Here is a 19878-nt window from a genome sequence, read left to right on the forward strand (position 1 = left end):
TGAGTCCAATGCCAAAAGGGCGTCATTTAGGACACGTAAATGCGCGGTTTCTGTGCTGTGTTGGGGCCTAAAGCCTGACTGAAAAAGATCCATTACCTGATGGTCCTGTAGGTGATGAGTTAATTGCTCATAAACTACTTTTCTAGTATTTTTGACAAGAAAGGTAGCTTGGAGATTGGACGAAGATTGGAAAGAATGGCAGGGTCAAGATCAGGTTTTTTCACAATTGGATGTACAACTGCGTGTTTGAAAGCATGAGGAACTATAGCCGAGGATAGACTACTAGTTATGATCTTTAGGACATCATATCGAATCACAGGAAACACATCTTTCAGCAGTCTGGACGGCACCACATCGTCCGGAGAGCCCGAAGGCTTCATTGAGGCAACGATTTTTTCCAGATGGGGAGCGAAATAGGTTCAAAGCTGGTGAGGGAACCGTGCGCAGGAGCGGCTAAATCAACAGAGCCAGAAGAAGAAATGGAGATCTGGGATCTAATGTTCGTGACCTTATCCAGAAAAACGTGAGGATCTGATTACAAAGAGCAGTGGAGGCAGCAGAGAAACAGTTACGGCTGGAGAGAGGACAGCATTTAGTGTTTTGTATAAGACACGTTGATTGCCAGAGTTTTTGAGATGATGTCAGCGAAAAACGGTTCCTTGCACCTCTGACGCTCTCTGGTATTGGGACCACGCGTCTCTCATGCAGTCGAAGGTAACAGTGAGACCATCTTTCCTCCATTTACGTTCTAGCCGCCTACAGTTTTGCCTGATGGAGCGAGTTTGTTCATTTAGCCATGGGTCATGCTTGACTTTGGATTGTCTCCGTTTGAGTGGGGCTACGACATCCATCACAGAACAGCAGGAAGTGTGGAAAGTTTGCAATAAAACATCAGCATCCGTGGATTCACATGATGTGGAGATTGGTGAAAAAGCAGCTGTAAAATCTTCAGCAGCAGAGGGGGGAATGACACGGGAGGGACGGTGGTGGTGGATTTACCATGCTCAACAGAGACCAAATCCAGATTAAACAGAACAGGCGAGTGATCAGAAAAGCTGGGAGGTAGAATGTCCAAGTCACTGATTCTGAGACCGAGAAAGAACCAGGTCCAGTGTGTGAACCTGTCCATGTGTTGGTCTGTTCACTAGTTGAGAGAGACCAAAGGAGTCAATAATGTCCAGAAAGTCTTTTGCTAGAGGATTAAGGGGACAGCAGACATGGACATTAAAATCACCCAAACAAAGGAAGCGATCATATCTGCAGGTAATATCAGCCAGGAAAGCTGCAAATTCATCTAAAAAGTTCTTATTGTATTTTGGAGGCGATAAATGAGTGTGCACAGCAGCGGTGGTGAGCAGACTAGTTCAAACATACTGAGCTCAAAAGTTGAAGGGGAAAATGAAAGGGGAAAGGAAGGGCGGTTGCAAATAAAATCAGATTTAAATAAGGTCAATAAGCCACCGCCAGCGCTGCGCTCTCGGCGTGTTGATAAAGGAACATCCGGAGGCAAAACTTCAGTGAGTGGGAGCGTCTCGCCGGTAAAACCAGGTTTCAGCGGTACATAAAAAATCCAGGCCATTAGAAAGAAAAAAGTCTTTCAGGATGAAAGTTTTGTTCACGACCGATCTGGCATTTATCAGCGCGAAACGAACCGGCTGGGAGGACGTCAACAGAGACGTACCAGCCGTGGCGGTTGATATTGTCATGATCGGCGTAGGTTGTTAAAGTTCACCCCGGCGGCGGTGGCGGAGCGAGGCAGGGAGGTACATCGGGCGTCCGAGGGCAAATGGCATTCGGCAACATTACCTCATGTTGGGAGCCTGGAGAGTTGTTCCTAGAGAGGATCCGGGAAGCTCGGGCGAGCCCTGATGCCACAGCGCTTACCCGGCGGTGGCGTTTCCATCGGCGACCGGCCAAGCCGTAGGCAGTGAGGAGGAAAGCTCGGACTTCCTCAAACAGTCGGCCAAAGGCTTGACTGAACTCAGGGGTCAGATGTTGAGAAATCCCCACACTCGTTCGAAGAGCCAGAATATACAGTATATATATACAGTATATATATATATACCCGCGTATCGCAGCGGAAAGGTAGTGTGTTAAAAATGCTAGAAAAAGAAAAGGGAACATTTTAAAAATAACGTAACATGACTGTCAATATACAGTATTTGTTTTGTGAGTGTTACTGAGTGTTGCTGTCATCAAGGATTTGATCATCATTATTTCTTTCAATCAGGTTAGTATTTGTAGGATGTGTTGTGTTCAAGTTACATTCCGTGTTTGTCAATCGTTGTAAAGATGATAGGTTTCATTCATCGATTCGTTTCTTACTGCATCAATAAACAGCTCGTCTTCTTCTTTATCTGAGACCTGACACACTGCATGCACGGGTTTTTTTTACACTGTCTACCTTTAGCGGGACATTGACTTTTTCCACCGTGTGCTTTGTTTCCGCATTAGCTGGATTTATGAATATGCTTGTATGTATCAGACGCTTCATATTTTTTGCTGCCTTTTCAATTGTGTAATTTGGTTTTTGTTCAGCGCTCTTTGGAACTGTTGCTTTTTATCTGTGCACTCGTCAATTCCGTGAGCGCTTTCGGTGTACATGCATCGAAGGTTCCCAGCTGTGCTGGTGCCATCTCGTGCTATGTCCATGGCTGTATTTAATGTTACCTTAGTCCTTTCTCTCGCAGTTTCGCTGAGTTTGTGTCAAACACCACCCTGACCATCTCATCTTCCTCTCCATAAGCACAGTCCTTCACCCGTGAATATTTAGTGGGAGTTTGCTATTGGATTGCGCTGACGGACGGCCTCATATGGGCAGGCACTAAATTACAAACGCCAGCGGAAGCCTGTCTATGAACTTAATTTAAAGTGTAGGTTTACATCGTGCTTTGTTTCCGAAGTAGCAGAGCTCATGAATATGGTTGTATATGTCACTTTCGCTCGCTTTTTATTGTTTCGCTGCCTTCTCAATTATATAATACATGTTTTCTTCAGCGCTTTTTGGAGGTCTTCCTGGTTTTCTATGTACTGCGTGATTACGTGGGAGGCGTGATGATGTCACACGAAACTCCGCCCCCACGGCGTTCAAGATCATCTCCATTACAGTAAATGGAGAAAAACAGCTTTCAGTTATGGCCATTACGCGTAGAATTTCGATATACAACCTGCCCAACTTTTGTAAGGAAGCTGTAAGGAATGAACCTGCCAAATTTCAGCCTTTTACCTACACGGGAAGTTGGAGAATTAGTGATGAGTGAGTGAGTGAGTGAGTGAGTGAGTCAGTGAGTGAGGGCTTTGCCTTTTATTAGTATATAATACACACATACATACATATATACATACATATACATACATACATACATACATACATACATATATATATACACACATACATACACCGTGGTGTGAAAAACTATTTGCCCTTTCCTGATTTCTTATTCTTTTGCATGTTTGTCACACAAAATGTTTCTGATCATCAAACACATTTAACTATTAGTCAAATATAACACAAGTAAACACAAAATGCAGTTTTTAAAAACCTCTTAACGCACACACGTACCGGTCCCGGGACATAACAGCGGTTCAAAAACGTTACAGTAATGTGTACATGCCCATCTGCCATGCATCTCGACACCCTACCCATCAAATGAAACTTCAAAGTCTCGTCTTTCCGATGATATAAACCATTTTGACACACAACAACCACAGCACTGACACTAAAGCCTTTTTTACAGAGAAGTACATACTTTTAAGAGTTGACTGTGCCTACCTTTGAAGCCCCCTTGCAAGTCAAACATCAATATTTCTGAGCAGTATTGATCCCATTGTGTCCGTAAGGCTCCAGCGAATATAATCCAGTAAAACGATTTAGGTCCAAAACACACGATATATTCTCAAAGGGACAAAAACTCCAGAAAACGTTTCATAACTTGAGATCACCTAAGTAATTTTTTTCACTTATATTGCTCATATTAGACGTAATTTCTTTCTGTCGGCGATAACCATGCTACCGCATGAAACACGGAAGTGTTAGCTTCGAAAGACACCTAAGTTGGCCAATTACGACGGGTCTGGGGTTGACTGGCACCTCGTATAGCCAACCAGTGTCACAGAAAGCTTGCAGGGTGACGTATAGCTCTGAACGCTGGTAGAATCTACCAGTTTGATTGGACACTGTGACTGACACTCAAAACTTACAGCCAATGAGCAGCCGAGCATTTTGATATGTAACTTGCTATACTAACTTGTAAAAAAAACGATCGGGGCTGCGTGAAGGTGGCATTTGTGCCAGTCTGCAGAGTTGGTGCATGGTTGTTTATTGTGATTTCGCCAAGTTTTTTCGCATTTTAAATATGAATAAAAGTAGAAGTTTAAACGTAAATAAACGCTCGATTAAATAATAGATGCATGTATGCAGCGTTGCAAAAGTATTCAACCGGCAAGGAGGTATAATGGGAGAGCGGCGTGCCACGCCCTTGTGCTTTCTGCTTGCTAGTGATTGCTGCCATCAAGTGGCACATGGAAAACGCTGAGCTGTGTTGTAACAGTTTGTAAAAGAAATATATATAGTTTGTGTGCATTTTATAAAAAAAAAAGTAAAAAATAAAAAATATAAATATATTTTTGGCCCATAACTTGTATTGACTATTTTTACATAGAAATGTGTATTTTTTATTGTTTTTATTATGGAACATAAATTTCCATAACTAATAGAGTGACACTGTGTGTAGATATAGATTCCTTTAGGTGTAAGCTTTCAGTAGAGCCCTCATTGATATATGTGGGTTGAAGCATTCAAAAGTTATTACACTTTTTCCATATGTTCCAAAATGTGGATAATGGTCCCTCTAAAAAGCCCCTGGGCATGCCCACATAAAAACTGGTGTAAAAATGTCATTTTACAGGTATTCTTTTCAAATTTGAAATTTGAGTAGTCAACAAGTTATTCTGTTGGTACATAGTGTGTTTCTGTCCCCACCTACCTACTGCAGCTTTATTTTCCTTTATTTTCATAAAAAAACTTAGGCGAGAACAAAAAATTTGTTTTTTTTGTGAGTTCTAATGTGCATAACTTTTGATCAGTCACACCTACAGTGATTATGACTACTAAGGGTGAAACTAGAGAATGTTACCTTTACAAAGAGACCAAACATGTGTTTATACTCCAGATAGTTCAATAACAGCAATGATTCTAATTTGGAGAGGTCGAATTACAAGCGATTTAGCAAAAATGACCCCGAATGATAAGGGGTTGGTTTTTATTATTTAGGGAGAAAAAAAATCCAAACCTACATGGCCCTGTGTGAAAAAGTAATTGCCCCTTGTTAAAAATAACCTAACTGTGGTGTATCACACCTGAGTTCAATTTCCGTAGCCACCCCATGCCTGATTACTGCCACACCTGTTTCAATCAAGAAATCACTTAAATAGGAGCTGCCTGACACAGAGAAGTAGACCAAAAGCACCTCAAAAGCTAGACATCATGCCAAGATCCAAAGAATCTCAATCTCAATTGGATTCAGGTCAGGACTTTGACTAGGCCACTCCAAAGTCTTCATTTTGTTTTTCTTCAGCCATTCAGAGGTGGATTTGCTGGTGTGTTTTGGGTCATTGTCCTGTTGCAGCACCCAAGATCGCTTCAGCTTGAGTTGACGAACAGATGGCCGGACATTCTCCTTCAGGATTTTTGGTAGACAGTAGAATTCATGGTTCCATCTATCACAGCAAGCCTTCCAGGTCCTGAAGCAGCAAAACAACCCCAGACCATCACACTACCACCACCATATTTTACTGTTGGTATGATGTTCTTTTTTGGAAATGCTGTGTTCCTTTTACGCCAGATGTAACTGGACATTTGCCTTCCAAAAAGTTCAACTTTTGTCTCATCAGTCCACAAGGTATTTTCCCAAAAGTCTTGGCAATCATTGAGATGTTTCTTAGCAAAATTTAGACAAGCCCTAATGTTCTTTTTGCTTAACAGTGGTTTGCGTCTTGGAAATCTGCCATGCAGGCCGTTTTTGCCCAGTCTCTTTCTTATGGTGGAGTCGTGAACACTGACCTTAATTGAGGCAAGTGAGGCCTGCAGTTCTTTAGACGTTGTCCTGGGGTCTTTTGTGACCTCTCAGATGAGTCGTCTCAGCGCTCTTGGGGTAATTTTGGTCAGCCAGCCACTCCTGGGAAGATTCACCACTGTTCCATGTTTTTGACATTTGTGGATAATGGCTCTCACTGTGGTTCTCTGGAGTCCCAAAGCTTTAGAAATGGCTTTATACCTTTACCAGACTGATAGATGTCAATTACTTCTGTTCTCATTTGTTCCTGAATTTCTTTGGATCTTGGCATGATGTCTAGCTTTTGAGGTGCTTTTGGTCTACTTCTCTGTGTCAGGCAGCTCCTATTTAAGTGATTTCTTGATTGAAACAGGTGTGGCAGTAATCAGGCATGGGGTGGCTACGGAAATTGAACTCAGGTGTGATACACCACAGTTAGGTTATTTTTAACAAGGGGCAATTACTTTTTCACACAGGGCCATGTAGGTTTGAATTTTTTCTCCCTAAATAATAAAAACCATCATTTAAAAACTGCATTTTGTGTTTACTTGTGTTATATTTGACTAATGGTTAAATGTGTTTGATGATCAGAAACATTTTGTATGACAAACATGCAAAAGAATAAGAAATCAGGAAGTGGCAAATAGTTTCACACCACTGTGTATATGTATATATATATATATATATATATATAAAAATATATATGCCAGCAACACTCATGACAATGACAAAACAATTACATTGTCAATCATGTTACGTTATTATTAAAATGTTTCCTTTTCTTTTTACTTCTCCGCTGCCAAGCGCGGGTATTTTGCTATATTATATTATATAGATAGATATAAGAACACTCATATCAACGACAAAATAATTACATTAACAATCATGTTACGTTATTTTTACATTTTTTCCTTTTCTATTTCATAACTTCTTTTAACACACTACTTCTCCACTGCGAAGCGCGGGTATTCTGCTAGTTTAACAATATTCTAAAGTATGGATTGCCCCCAAGTATTCTGCACAATCAGGGGCAGATGTCTAAAGTGATGCTATTTAAATTTTATTTCCACCACAATAACTACACATGATAGGTTTATTTATTTGTTTGGCAGCAATGTATCTTAAACTAGCAAAATACCAGCGCTTTGCAGTGGCGAAGTACTGCCTTAACATTTTTATTAAGAAGAAAAGTAAACCTTTTTAAAACAGAGGGAAAATATACCAATAATTATTTGTTAAGGATCTCTTTGTATGCCACATTGCGAGTTCGGCCCTCCGGTTGTAATATGACCAAGCTGTGCGCTGAGCTTACTCTTGAGCATGCAACGTACAGTTGGCCATGTGAAAAACAATCTTGCCTCAAATCTCCCAGCTTTGATTGCTGCTGTCATAATCGGTTTGAGTTTCATGGTTTGTTTCAATTACGTTAGTATTTGCAGGACTTGTTGTGTTGAAATGACATTTGGCATCTGTCAAGCGTTGTAAGCAAACAAATGGTTTCATCGATAACTTTGGATCCAGCTTTTGAGAGTTTAAACATTCATAAACATCAAAGTGTCCACTACTCAAATCGTCACCTGTGAATCTAAGATGTTTAAGAGCAATTGGCAGTCGTCCAAAGGTGTAAAATATTTGGCCATTTCGGTACACTTGAAAGCGACAACCGAACAATTCAGCGGCAGCCATCAATCCACATGCAGAGCCATAGGTGAAAGGCTTAGGCATTTCACTCTTCTAGTGCTCCTGTGTAGTATAATTATCTCCTGTACCATCATCAGTCCACACCTTGAACCTGTCCCAGTCATTCAATACATAAGACACAATGTTCCTCCGGATATCAAGAGTGAGCCTGATATGGCCGTGCAATATGCAACACAGAGAATGGAAAAGGCAGGCGTCATCTCCGGGCATGGAAACCACCGAGTAAGTGACAGTTCTTTGATCGATGGTGATCACCTTGATAGACATGCTAATTGGGGTACTGTTGGAACGATAAAGGAAATGGGTACCTGAACAATGTAAACGAAGTCTAAAATACCAATACAATAACTATATTGGAGAAGCCGTGAACTAAAAAGAAAGGCTGCAGTTATCAGCAGAGACGTGTATACCGTGGTGAAGCAAGGAAGGGAATGAAGAGACTGGAGCGACGGACGGCCTTATATAGGCAGGCAGCCAACAACGTGGGAGACGTGGGGATGGGGGACCCAATGCCACCTCACACGGCAACCGAGCTGCAGGCTATGGACGTATATATGTACATAAGTAGGATTCAGTTAGCGTTGGGAACCCACGTACCAAAATTCTTGAAGATGAGCCCATAGGTAACAAAGACCATTGGAAAGTTCAATATGGAGGCCGACAGTAGCGTCATACCACAAAAATAAGTACGTACATCGTTTCGGTTAGCGCAGGGAAGCCGCCTACCAAATTTCGTGAAGATGGGGCCATAAATAAGAAAGTTTAACATGGCGGACGTTGTCGACCGCTATGACTGTTACGCATAGAATTTCTAAATGAAACCTGCTTAACTTTTGTAAGTAAGCTGTAAGGAATGAGCAAGCCAAATTTCAGCCTTCTACCTACACGGGAAGTTGGAGAATTAGTGATGAATGAGTCAGTCAGTCAGTCAGTCAGTGAGAGCTTTGCCTTTTATTAGTATAGACTAGCAAAATACCCGCGCTTCGCAGCGGAGAAGAAGTGTGTTAAAGAAGTTATGAAAAAGAAAAAGAAACATCATAAAAATAATGTAACATTTGCTTTCTATTCATTTGCATAAGCACAGTCCTTCACCAGCAATTTTAACTCGTGATCCAAAGTCTCGTTTATACCCCACGTCTTCTCATTAAACTTGTATCTCGCGAATATCGTATTCGTGTCTATAAACTTAAAACTTACGGTTTACACCATGCTTTGTTTCCACAGTAGCTGCACTTATGAATATGCTTGTATGCGTCACTCGCTTCATATTCTTTTGCTGCCTTCTCAATTGTGTAATGCATTTTTTGTTCAGCGCTCTTTGGAGCTCTTGCTTGTTCTCTGAGTACTGCATTCACAGTCAGTTCACGTAAGCCGCTCAGAGTACATGCATCGAAGGTTCTCAGCTGTGCTTGTGCTATCTCGTGCGATCTTGCGATGTCCACGGCTTTATTTAATGTTAGCTAAGACCCCGGCACTTAAATGCTTCTCTCGCACTTTCGCTGAGTTTGTGCCGAACACTAGTCTATCCCTGACCATCTCATCTTCGTTTGCATAAGCACAGTCTTTCACCCACGAATATTTAGCGGCAGCATGTCTATTGGATTACTGGCGACAGACGGCCTTATATGGGCAGGCACTCAATTACGTGGGAGGCGTGACGATGAGGGATGCAACTCCGCCTCACACGGCGACCGAGCTACAGGCTATGGCCATATATATGTACATAATTAGGTTCCAATTATGACCATTACACATAGAATTTCGAAATGAAACCTGCCTAACTTTTGTAAGTAAGCTGTAAGAAATGAGCCTGCCAAATTTCAGCTTTCTACCTACACGGGAAGTTGGAGAATTAGTGATGAGTGAGTGAGTAAGTCAGTCAGTCAAGGCTTTGCCTTTTATTAGTATAGATTACACAAAACAAATACACACAAAACACACTATGGTCTGAACACACATCAGAATTGCTAAAAAAAGAAGACTAAAAGGAAAGAAAACTTCTGACTTGGCAGTTAGTCACAATGAGGAATTATGCAGGCATATTTGCTGTTACTATAAAGGAGCCCCAGTAATGTTTGACACACTTCTGCTGAATATTTTGTTGGCTGTAAATATCCTGCCTAGATTTAAATTCTTAACACTACCAAATGCTTCCCAGGGTTTCTGAAATGGATAAGGCTAGTGTGGTAGATGTATAATATTTTACAGATAAGGCAAGAAAGTACGAAGGATAGGTATCATAAGTGTCTCCAAAAATGTGTCACTGCTGATTTCATACAGTCTATGGCAAATTAAAAAAATCATTACATCTTGCCTGAAGAAGGGGCCTAAGCTGCCTTAAAAGCTTGCAAATTGTAATCTTTTTAGTTAGCCAATAAAAGGTGTAATTTTGCTTCACTTCTCATTAAATTTAGTTTAAATCCAAGTCTGGAAACAAAAAATGTTTAACATTGGCAAGTACTGATCTGTAAAAAGGCAACAGAGAGAGAACTAATTCTGTAATTTGATAAGCTACCACTCTGCTACTCCCCCGCCCCTCCAAAAACCTGAAAAGACTTTCTTTTTTACATTATGGAAAACAAAATGACAAATAACATTTTATATGTTTCCAAATGCTAGTATTGTTAATTTTATTGAGAATATAGTCCAAAAATACTGTAAATCAGTTTCTACCAAAAAAAAAAAAAAAGTACTCCTGTACTGACTTAAGCACTTTTGTGGATTTTACACTTAAAAAAATATGCTATGGAAACACACTTTTCAAAACATTACTTGGTATAGAGTGATCTATTGATTCAAAGTACTGTAGGCTCAGAGGTAGTCAGTATTTTAATCCAACATTTATATTGTATATGAGAAACATATTTGGGTGCATGCCATTATGAAAACAGTTAATACAAATCAGTGATTCAGTTGTCCCAGCATTCATACTTTTATACAGTATTTTGCTTTTCAACATCACCTTTAATTCTGGTTTTGTTAATTTCATCCTATTTTGATCATTACAAAGAGATAAACCTGTCCCACAATGTTTGTAATAAAAATGACTGTATTGTGTGCTATAAAAGCAAAAGCTATTAAGTAATTTTATATCTGTCATCTATTATTCAGCCAACGCCTTTTATCCTAGGTGACTTAAAACACTTGTGATACAATTATTTGTATTTATTTTGTTTTTCCAATTTAAGCACAGACAGTAGAAGTAACTTGCTCATGGTCACACAGTGTCAGCAGTGGAAACTGAACCCACAACCTATAGAGGCAAGTGTAAGAAAGAGTCGCATTCTGATTCTGACCTTATTAAATCAGTCCCACTATTTGTAATAAGTGAAATTTTTGCCATTCACTCAACAAAAGCAAACAACTGCAGTTAATGACTGCTTAAAACAGAATTCTGAGACATGCAAAGCAGTTCTTTAATAACAATATTTCAATAGGATCAACTAGTTATACCATACTGATTGCCACTTCACCAATGCAATTTCTTGGTCCACAATTCCCCTTATTACCCAGTGGCATCATGTGCACAATACACCTCTTGCTGTTATCAGGAACTACCATATAACCTATAAATATATAAAAACAGTTCCATTATTTGAAAACCTTGAGGGAACACCGGGCATTTAGCTTGTCCAATATCCTCACGTACTATTATTCCATAAATAACATGCAAGATGTTGGGCATGTTAAATGATCTAGACAGTAAGTCATAATTTTGCATTAGAAGGCTACAAAGATTACTCAAAATAATTCATTTCAACCTTTTCAAAAATAATATTTCAGATCCACCATTAATTAGTCACATGGCATTTGAAACAGTATGGCCTTGGGGCAAGGAGTGATACTACTCTCAGAAAACTAGTAAAGTGTTGTGCTCCTCCAGTCAGGCACAAAAAATGTGCCCAATAAACTGAAAAAAAAAATCCTCAGGAATGCAACTGGCAAGCAGCTTCGTGTTCTAGAAATTGACAGTCTCACAGCAAACAAATGCATCTTGTACTTGCATAATGCATATGGAAAAAATCCTCATAAGCACGCCCAGGCTGGATGCAGATCAACCAAACTTAAAAAAGGAAAGACTGGATCTAGATCCAAAAATAGTGAGCCTGCACCTAAGAATGTTTGTGCAAAAGAACTTGGCTCTGTTGCAGATGGTTCAGAATAAACTTTAAAGCATGTGGTAAAACTATAAAGCCTCAGCAGGATGAAAATTCATGTTACTAAGATTAAGAGACCAGGACTGTTAAAAATTTAACACTAATCTTCCCTTCAAGTCTCTTCTCTTTCTTTAACTTTAAAAAAATGTTTTTTTTCAGCTTTAACCTGCACCCACTTTTTCTTTAAAACACTTAGTACACTAAAAAGTGTGTTTCAGAAGCACATTACGTCCCTAAATGCCATTAAGTTTATTTGATTTCTTAATAATAATGACAACTTTAACAATTAATAAATTAATAAAGTCCCAGAATATAAGCATACCTATTTAATCCAGTTCTTTGTTATGGAAGTAGTGAAGCCTATTTGAGCAGCACTTGGCAGAAGGCATCGCACAGGCATGAACAAGGCACCAGGTCATCAAAAGGCCTGCTCTCTCACATACACAACACGGGCTCAGTTTTAAAACACCAATTCACCTAACCAGCAAATATCAGGGAGGAAAAAGGAGTACACAAAACAGTCTGAAACTGGAACATGAAGTACATGCCAACTCCACCAAGTAAAGCATGGAATTCAAACCCAAGACACATGACCTGTGATATAGCAGTTCTACCCATTGTGCCACCCAAATAGTATACATCAAAATCACAAACAGAAAAAAAAATCAGTTTTTCCAATTAAGATTTAAATATCCTTAACATTCTAAAGATTGTACTTTAACTTCATGGAATGCTTCCTACCTTACTATTTTGTTCTCATTCCCAGATAGCAGACTTTCATAAAAATCATCATCATCAAGTCACCAGGGGCCTCATGTATAAACGGTGTGTACGCACAGAAATGTTGCGTAAGAACTTTTCCACGTTCAAATCGCGATGTATAAAACCTACACTTGGCGTAAAGCTACGCACTTTTCCACGGTACCTCATACCTTGTTTTGCAGACTGGCGGCACCCAGCGTCAAAGCAGTGCTACTGTTCCTGTGTGGTTACTCTTTATTTTCCTGACGCAGCTTTATAAATACTGCACACTGAAACTAACCGCATATTGTTGATTATTGTAATGCATCGGATTGTAATTAACTTGTAACAATATAATGGTCCAGGGAATAGCCATAGCATTCCAAATACCATAACTACTTTAGCGTTGTTACTCTTTCTTCTTCTTCTTCTTCTTCTTTCAGCAACTCCCGTTAGGAGTTGCCACAGCGGATCATCTTTTTCCATATTACTCTCACTGCACCACTCTGAGTATTTAGATCACTGTATCTGAGTGTGAATCACAGCAGCAGCTGATTGGGAAAGAGAATTATCGGTATACAGCTTCAAGGACACGCTGTCTCAGCCACTGCAAAACGTTTTAAAGCCTTTCCTGTACAGACCTCGCTGTTCAGAAACAGTTTCATCTCAACAACTTTAAATGCACAATATACGCCAATATATATTGAATATAAAACAGAAAGAGAAAACGACAACACAGCTAAAAACGCAGCGACAAATTTCGGCAAAAGTTAAATGCTTGTGTCATGAGCACGAGGCTATGCAGTGTCTGCAACAGACGTGGCCATCCACCGTGCATAACATAACATATTGACATTGGCGGGCGAAGGAGCCACCGATTCTTCCTCTGCCCAGTGCCACCACAAGCCTAGAGCCGCCCCCGAGTACTGCTGCAATAAATTATTTCATCGAAGTGAAACCCATGTTTAATAACGTGCATTAACTCCTATCATCATAAAAATGATATCACTTATACATCTCAGTATTTTAGTTATTCAGAGAGCTGTAATATCACGAATGTAATGGATTCTGTGTCCAGTTGGAGGAAGAGAGCCAGTTTAAGAAGCAAGTAGTGATTCTCACACACACACACACACACACACATACAGCACATAGAAGATCAAATACAAAACAAAGCATTTAACGTGCTACTTTAATTACAATGTGATTTGAGAAACTGGTTAATTAAACGATTTTAAGATGAAGTTTATGATGTTCTACTTTAATGAGAAAATAAACTACGTGATTAAAGTGGAAATGTCGAGATTGAAGTTGACATTTCGTGCTTTTTCCTCACTGTGTGCCTTTTTTTATCTGTACCCTAATAAGCTTTCATATGACACTCAGACAGTGGGCTACAACTCGCCTTTTCACGGCGACTTTGATATGCGACGTCTTTTTTATTTCCAGCACTGTGCAATTTTGTGAACGTGAGCTTTCAAGTTTCTGCAACACGCTATGTCACTCAATCAACTTCCTTTTGTTGATTATACCACGGTTTATTTGAACAAATAGTATGTTTTTCCTTTGTCTCCCATTAGTATTTGCTGAAATTATTATATTTTCTCCCGTGCTTTTCCCATTGTCTTTTCACAGAAAGCTGAGCTTAAGGGCGATTTATATTGATTTGCATATTCAAAGAACCGTAATTCTGGGAGGGGTTGGGGCATTACATAAAGTGCGTGCACGAGAATTATTTTTCACGCTGATCGGGATTTATGTATTGGAAGAACGTGGAAGTTGGAGTACGCACAGATTCCTGCATCTGGATTTTTCTGCGTAAGCACATTTCGGCTTTGTGCTTACGCCATGTTATAGTGCGAGTTCTACGCACGGCGTTATACATGAGGCCCCAGGTGGTTAAACGTTACAACAGCTCAATAAAGGAAACAGTGTATTAATCCATTACTCACCTTATGTAAAACCATACCTCCCTCCCAGAGCTCTTCCCCCCTTAAACATTATTCAAGGAATAACTTTTGCTACATGTTTCCAAATTATAGATTTTAACCTATTGTATCCAAATAATCATACTCATGCTAAAGAAAAAAAGTCTTGCTACATGCTTCAGGACTATTTTTCTTAGCAAAGATGGCTAATAGCAGTTAAAGTTTAATCATTTTATATGGAGAATTCAAAATGAGAGCCGTTTCAAACAGATGTACGACAGTCAAGATTATCATAATATGCACAAAGCAATCCCTCAGATACACAGAGAAAACAATAAATATAAGTAACAAAGCCATGCACAATTTTAAAAAATAAAATAATAAAAGTCAATTTGAGTAAACAAGTTGCAAACAGAATCAATTTTCTAAGGAAACAATTTTCTTTCTCAGTTTCCAAGGCAAACATTGTCTTGCAAAACGTTTCAGTATGATGTACATTTTTATATGATGTAAGAAATATTTTATGAGCTTTTAGTGGGTGAGTTCGCAATAATATTGTTCATATTCATCCATAATGTAACAGTTCTTAATTTAAGGATATATTACATGTATCTACTGGAAAGTTCACCAGTCTTATGTAATGTGCAATACTGGTCTTTTTGCACAGGCTATGTAATTAAAAAAAGGAATAGACATAGAAGTTAATACCTTTCAAAATTCAATGATTTTACAGAGAGAGGTTAACACACAACACTTCCAATACAAATGAAACAACATAAAACAGAAGACATAAATTACCTGAAACACCACCATTAATCTGTGCAGTGTGAGCCATGTTTGCACCAGTTCACTCATTAATCCACAAAGACATTTAATGGATTCATGCAAATGCCATGCATCAAGTCCAGTCTATCATGCAGCCTAGAAAAAGTGGGGGGAAAAATAAACAAAAATGTTTACAAAGAATACTTCAGGGATTTTTGGAATACGAGTAAAAGAAAAGATTGTTTTGATCACTACATTTTAGAATTTAAAGAAAACTTCTACTTGAACTTTTTTGGAGTTGTCCTAAAATTAACACTTCTTGCCAATTAACTTCTAGTTTTTAAAAACTGCATAATAGCATACTTGAAAATAGTATATACATAATGTTAGTGTTTCAAATATGGGAAATACAGTACATTTATATAAAAATAAATTAGGTCGCAAGAAAAAATGCTAGAAGAAAAATATCAATGCATTTAAATGGAAACATACAAAACTGAAATGTTTTACTGAAATGTTTTAAAAATACACCAATAAATTACATGGCTTCAGTTTAAATTTGGTCTTACACAAAAATAAAGAAATTGATTGAAAAGAAATGTTGAATGCAGTTCCATTTAATTCATAACAAATATGCTATATACATGTACAATATATAACATTGCGATACAATAACTTCTAATTTAACAGATATTTACCAGGATAGTACACTAACACAACAACTCTCATTTGTTCCGATTGGTTGACCATAAGCACATGGCGCCATCTTAAAAATCTGTTAATATTTTGGAATTGGAGAGTTATTGGTAAAGATGTCACACTGCACTTTGCACTGAACCATTCTTCATAGCCGCATCACAGGTGCATCATGCCATACACTGCATTGAAGCAAGAATCTCTCCTGTGAATATGCTATCGCTTTGAAGCCATGACTTGGTAGTGGGTGAGGGGGCTTCTTCTTTCATGCTTTTTCCATCCATTCAAGTTTGCACATATCTTCCATAAAGGTTATAGCTCCTGTTGTGCGACATGAATACAACACACTAAAAGTGGATAGTAACCACAAGTAGTTCAGGGCCTGCATCATACAGCAACTCATTGATTCCTGAAAACAAAGATTCCATGAATGTAAAATGCCTTATGGTTCTCAAATGTTCCTGGCAACTAAACTTAAGGTGGTGATGTTTGTTGCTGTGAATACAGGAAACTACCCCTCCCTGTGTAGTCAGTTACCGAAAAAATGTGGCCAATATTGACTCAAACCTGAGCTATTCCCTTACTTTTGAAATGTACTGCATTTTAGGTGCATTATAGAGATTGTAATACATCAAAACACTCTAAACAAACAGCTTACTTCGTCAGTTAACTGCCAAAAAATGAAAACATTAGAAAGGTTAAGAGACCATGCAAACAATTTTTAGTAGAATGAAGCAATCGGGCTATTGAAGTATTTGTTGTTTTTTGTCCTGTTTCTCCACTTGTATTATTTGATCTATACTAATAAAAGGCAAAGCCCTCACTGACTCACTCAATACTAATTCTCCAACTTCCCGTGTAGGTAGAAGGCTGAAATTTGGCAGGCTCATTCCTTACAGCTTTCATTTCGAAATTCTATGCGTAACGGTTATAACAGTTGACAACGTTCACCATGTTGAACTTTATTTATGGCCCCATCTTCATGAAATTTGGTAGGTGGCTTCCCTGCGCTAACCAAAACCGATGTACGTACTTATTTCAGTGGTATGATGCCACTGCTGGCCGTCATATTGAAGTTTCCAATGTCACTTATTCTCCAACTTCCCGTATAGATAGAAGGCTGAAATTTGGCAGGCTCATTCCTTACAGATTACTTACAGAAGTTAAGCAGGTTTCATTTCGAAATTCTACGCATGAGGGTCATAACGGTCGACATTGTCCACCATGTTGAACTGTCTTATTTATGGCCCCATCTTCACGAAATTTGGTAGGCAGCTTCCCTGCGCTAACCGAAACCAATGTACGTACTTATTTCGGTGGTATGATGCCACTGTCAGCCGCCATATTGAACTTTTCAACGGTCTTTGTTACTTATGGGCCCATCTTTAAGAAATTTGGTACGTGGGTTCCCAATGCTAACTGAATCCTACTTACGTACATATATACGTCCATAGCCTGCAGCTCAGTCACCATGTGAGGCGGCATTGGGTCCCCCATCCCAACGCCTCCCACGTTGTTGGCTGCCTGCCTACATAAGGCCGTCCGTCGCTCCAGTCTCTACATTCCCTTCCTTGCTTCGCCACAGGATTCACGTATCCCTACTGATAACTACAGCCTTTTTATTTAATCCACGGCTTCTCCACTGTTTTATTGTTCATTTATTACGATTATAGTTATTGTGTAGGTATTTTAGACTTACTTTACATTGTTCAGGTACCCATTTCCTTTATCATTCCAACCATACCCCCATTAACATGTCTATTGAGGTGATCACCATCGATCAAAGAACTGTCATTTACCAAGTGGTTTCCATGCCCGGAGATGGCACCTACCTTTTCCATTCTCTGTGTTACATATTGCACGGCCATATCAGGCTCACTCTTGATATCCGGAGGAACATTGTGTCTTATGTATTGAATGACTGGGACAGGTTCAAGGTGTGGACTGATGGCGGTACAGGAGATAATTATACTACACAGGAGCACTATAAGAGTGAAATGCTTAAGCCCTTCACCTATGCATCTGCATGTGACTTGATGGCTGCCGCTGAATTTTTCGGTTGTCACTTTCAAGTGTACAGAAATCGCCAAATATTTGACACCTTTCGACAACTGCCAATGCCTCTTAAACATCTTAGATTGACAGGTGACGATTTCAGTAGTGGACACTTTGATGTTTATGAATGTTTAAACTCTCAAAAGCTGGATGCGAAGTTATCAATGAAACCGGTTGTATGCTTACGTTTGACAGATGCTGAATGTCTCTTCAACACAAGTCCTACTGTTGTAATTGAAACAAACCATGAAACTCAAACCAATTATGACAGCAGCAATCCAACCTGTGAGATTTGAAACAAGATTACTGTTCATATGGCCAACTGTACGTTGCATGCTCAAGAGTAAGCTCAGCACACAGCTTGGTCATATTACAACCGGAGGGCCGAACTCACAATGTGGTATACAAAGAGATCCTTAACAAATAATTATTGGTGTATTTTCCCTCAGTTTAAAAAGGTTTAATTTTCTTCTTAATAAAAATTTTAAGGCAGTACTTCGCCGCTGCGAAGCGCGGGTATTTTGCTAGTAATCAATATAATTAATATGTATATGCTTTGTGAGCTGGATAAAATCTGCTTGGATATTTGATCCACTAAAGTATAAGATCATGTACATTGGTTCCACAGGAAAAATATGTCCTTGGATAAGTCAGAACAGAAAAATTTGATAAAGGAACCAGTCCTAGTGGAACTACTGTGCACACTGCCAAACATTTATTGCAATGTATCTAGATTTAGGAAATGCAGAATTATATGTAGTTTAGAATCAAGGTGCACAGATTCAGTCTACTATAATACAAAATATTTTTACCACGATTACCTACAAACTGAATAACGACTTCTGAATAGTTTCATACCTATGCATTGCCAAGTCATTTAAAGATTACCAAGTAAATACAAATAGTTAACTTATAACTGTGTTTCATTAAACTAATAACAAGATTATCAACAGGTAAAGTTAAATGTTGAGACCATTCCAGCATCAAGACTAAAATAAATTCAAAGTATGCCTGGCTGCTGCTGACTAAACACACTCCTGATATCCTCTCCAAATTTAGGTTGTCACCAGCAGACATCCTAAATGTAGAAATAAGCAGAGGGTATTTTCAAGGATCTTGCTCATAGCACATTCCAAAACAGAGTAAAAACAGAGTAAATGAGTTAAAGCTGTTCACAAGAACAGTGCAAATCTGCTATAATTAAAATTTGATATTTTCAAAAAGTTTTATTTTTCTTTTTACAATTAATAATATTAGCAATTTTATTACTTACTATTAGTAGTAGTAGTAGTAGTAGATGTAGTAGACAGTAGCAGCAGCAGCAGTTCCTTTGTGCAAATATTTCTTTGAGAAATGTCCAGTTCAAAGACATGGAATATCTGAATGTCTGCATTTCTATTAGTTTGTGCAATATATATATTAAAACATTCTGAAGTGCTTAAGAATCCTGCTGCATAGTATATATACATACTGTATAAATAGGCAAATTACACTATATAAAATATATATATGAATATGAATCAGAATAAAAACTTTAGAAGCAACACATTAAGAATAATTGAATTCTGCTTAGAGGTTTACTTCTCAAATGCTTTCTTTTAGCAATGATTTATGATTTAAGAGGATATAAAGAAAGGAAACTCTTAAAAAGCTGTTAATTCATGTTTCAACTAGTTTGAAGTATGTTTCCTTTTATGGTTTTGAGAGACAATTTTTTGCAAGCCTAGCAACAAACAGGATTTTATTCATTTATTAAAACATAATAAACCTTAGGAAACAATT

General features: G+C 38.6%; 1 protein-coding gene across 7 annotated transcripts in view; it reads right to left on the reverse strand.

Moving 5' to 3' along the window:
- Positions 1-19878, reverse strand: part of kank1a (KN motif and ankyrin repeat domains 1a) — a 202941-nt gene that overhangs the window by 74385 nt on the left and 108678 nt on the right. For 6 of the 7 annotated variants that reach the window (XM_039758591.1, XM_039758590.1, XM_039758588.1 and 3 more), the window contains one exon: positions 15379-15501. The exons of the other annotated variant lie outside the window; for it this stretch is intronic. In XM_039758591.1, coding sequence (XP_039614525.1) covers positions 15379-15415 — 37 coding nt within the window. In that variant the 5' untranslated portion in view covers positions 15416-15501. The remainder of the gene's footprint in view (positions 1-15378; positions 15502-19878) is intronic. 7 annotated transcript variants of the gene reach the window in all.

Source organism: Polypterus senegalus, chromosome 7 (assembly GCF_016835505.1).
Source record: "Polypterus senegalus isolate Bchr_013 chromosome 7, ASM1683550v1, whole genome shotgun sequence".
NCBI classification, from domain to species: domain Eukaryota; kingdom Metazoa; phylum Chordata; class Cladistia; order Polypteriformes; family Polypteridae; genus Polypterus; species Polypterus senegalus.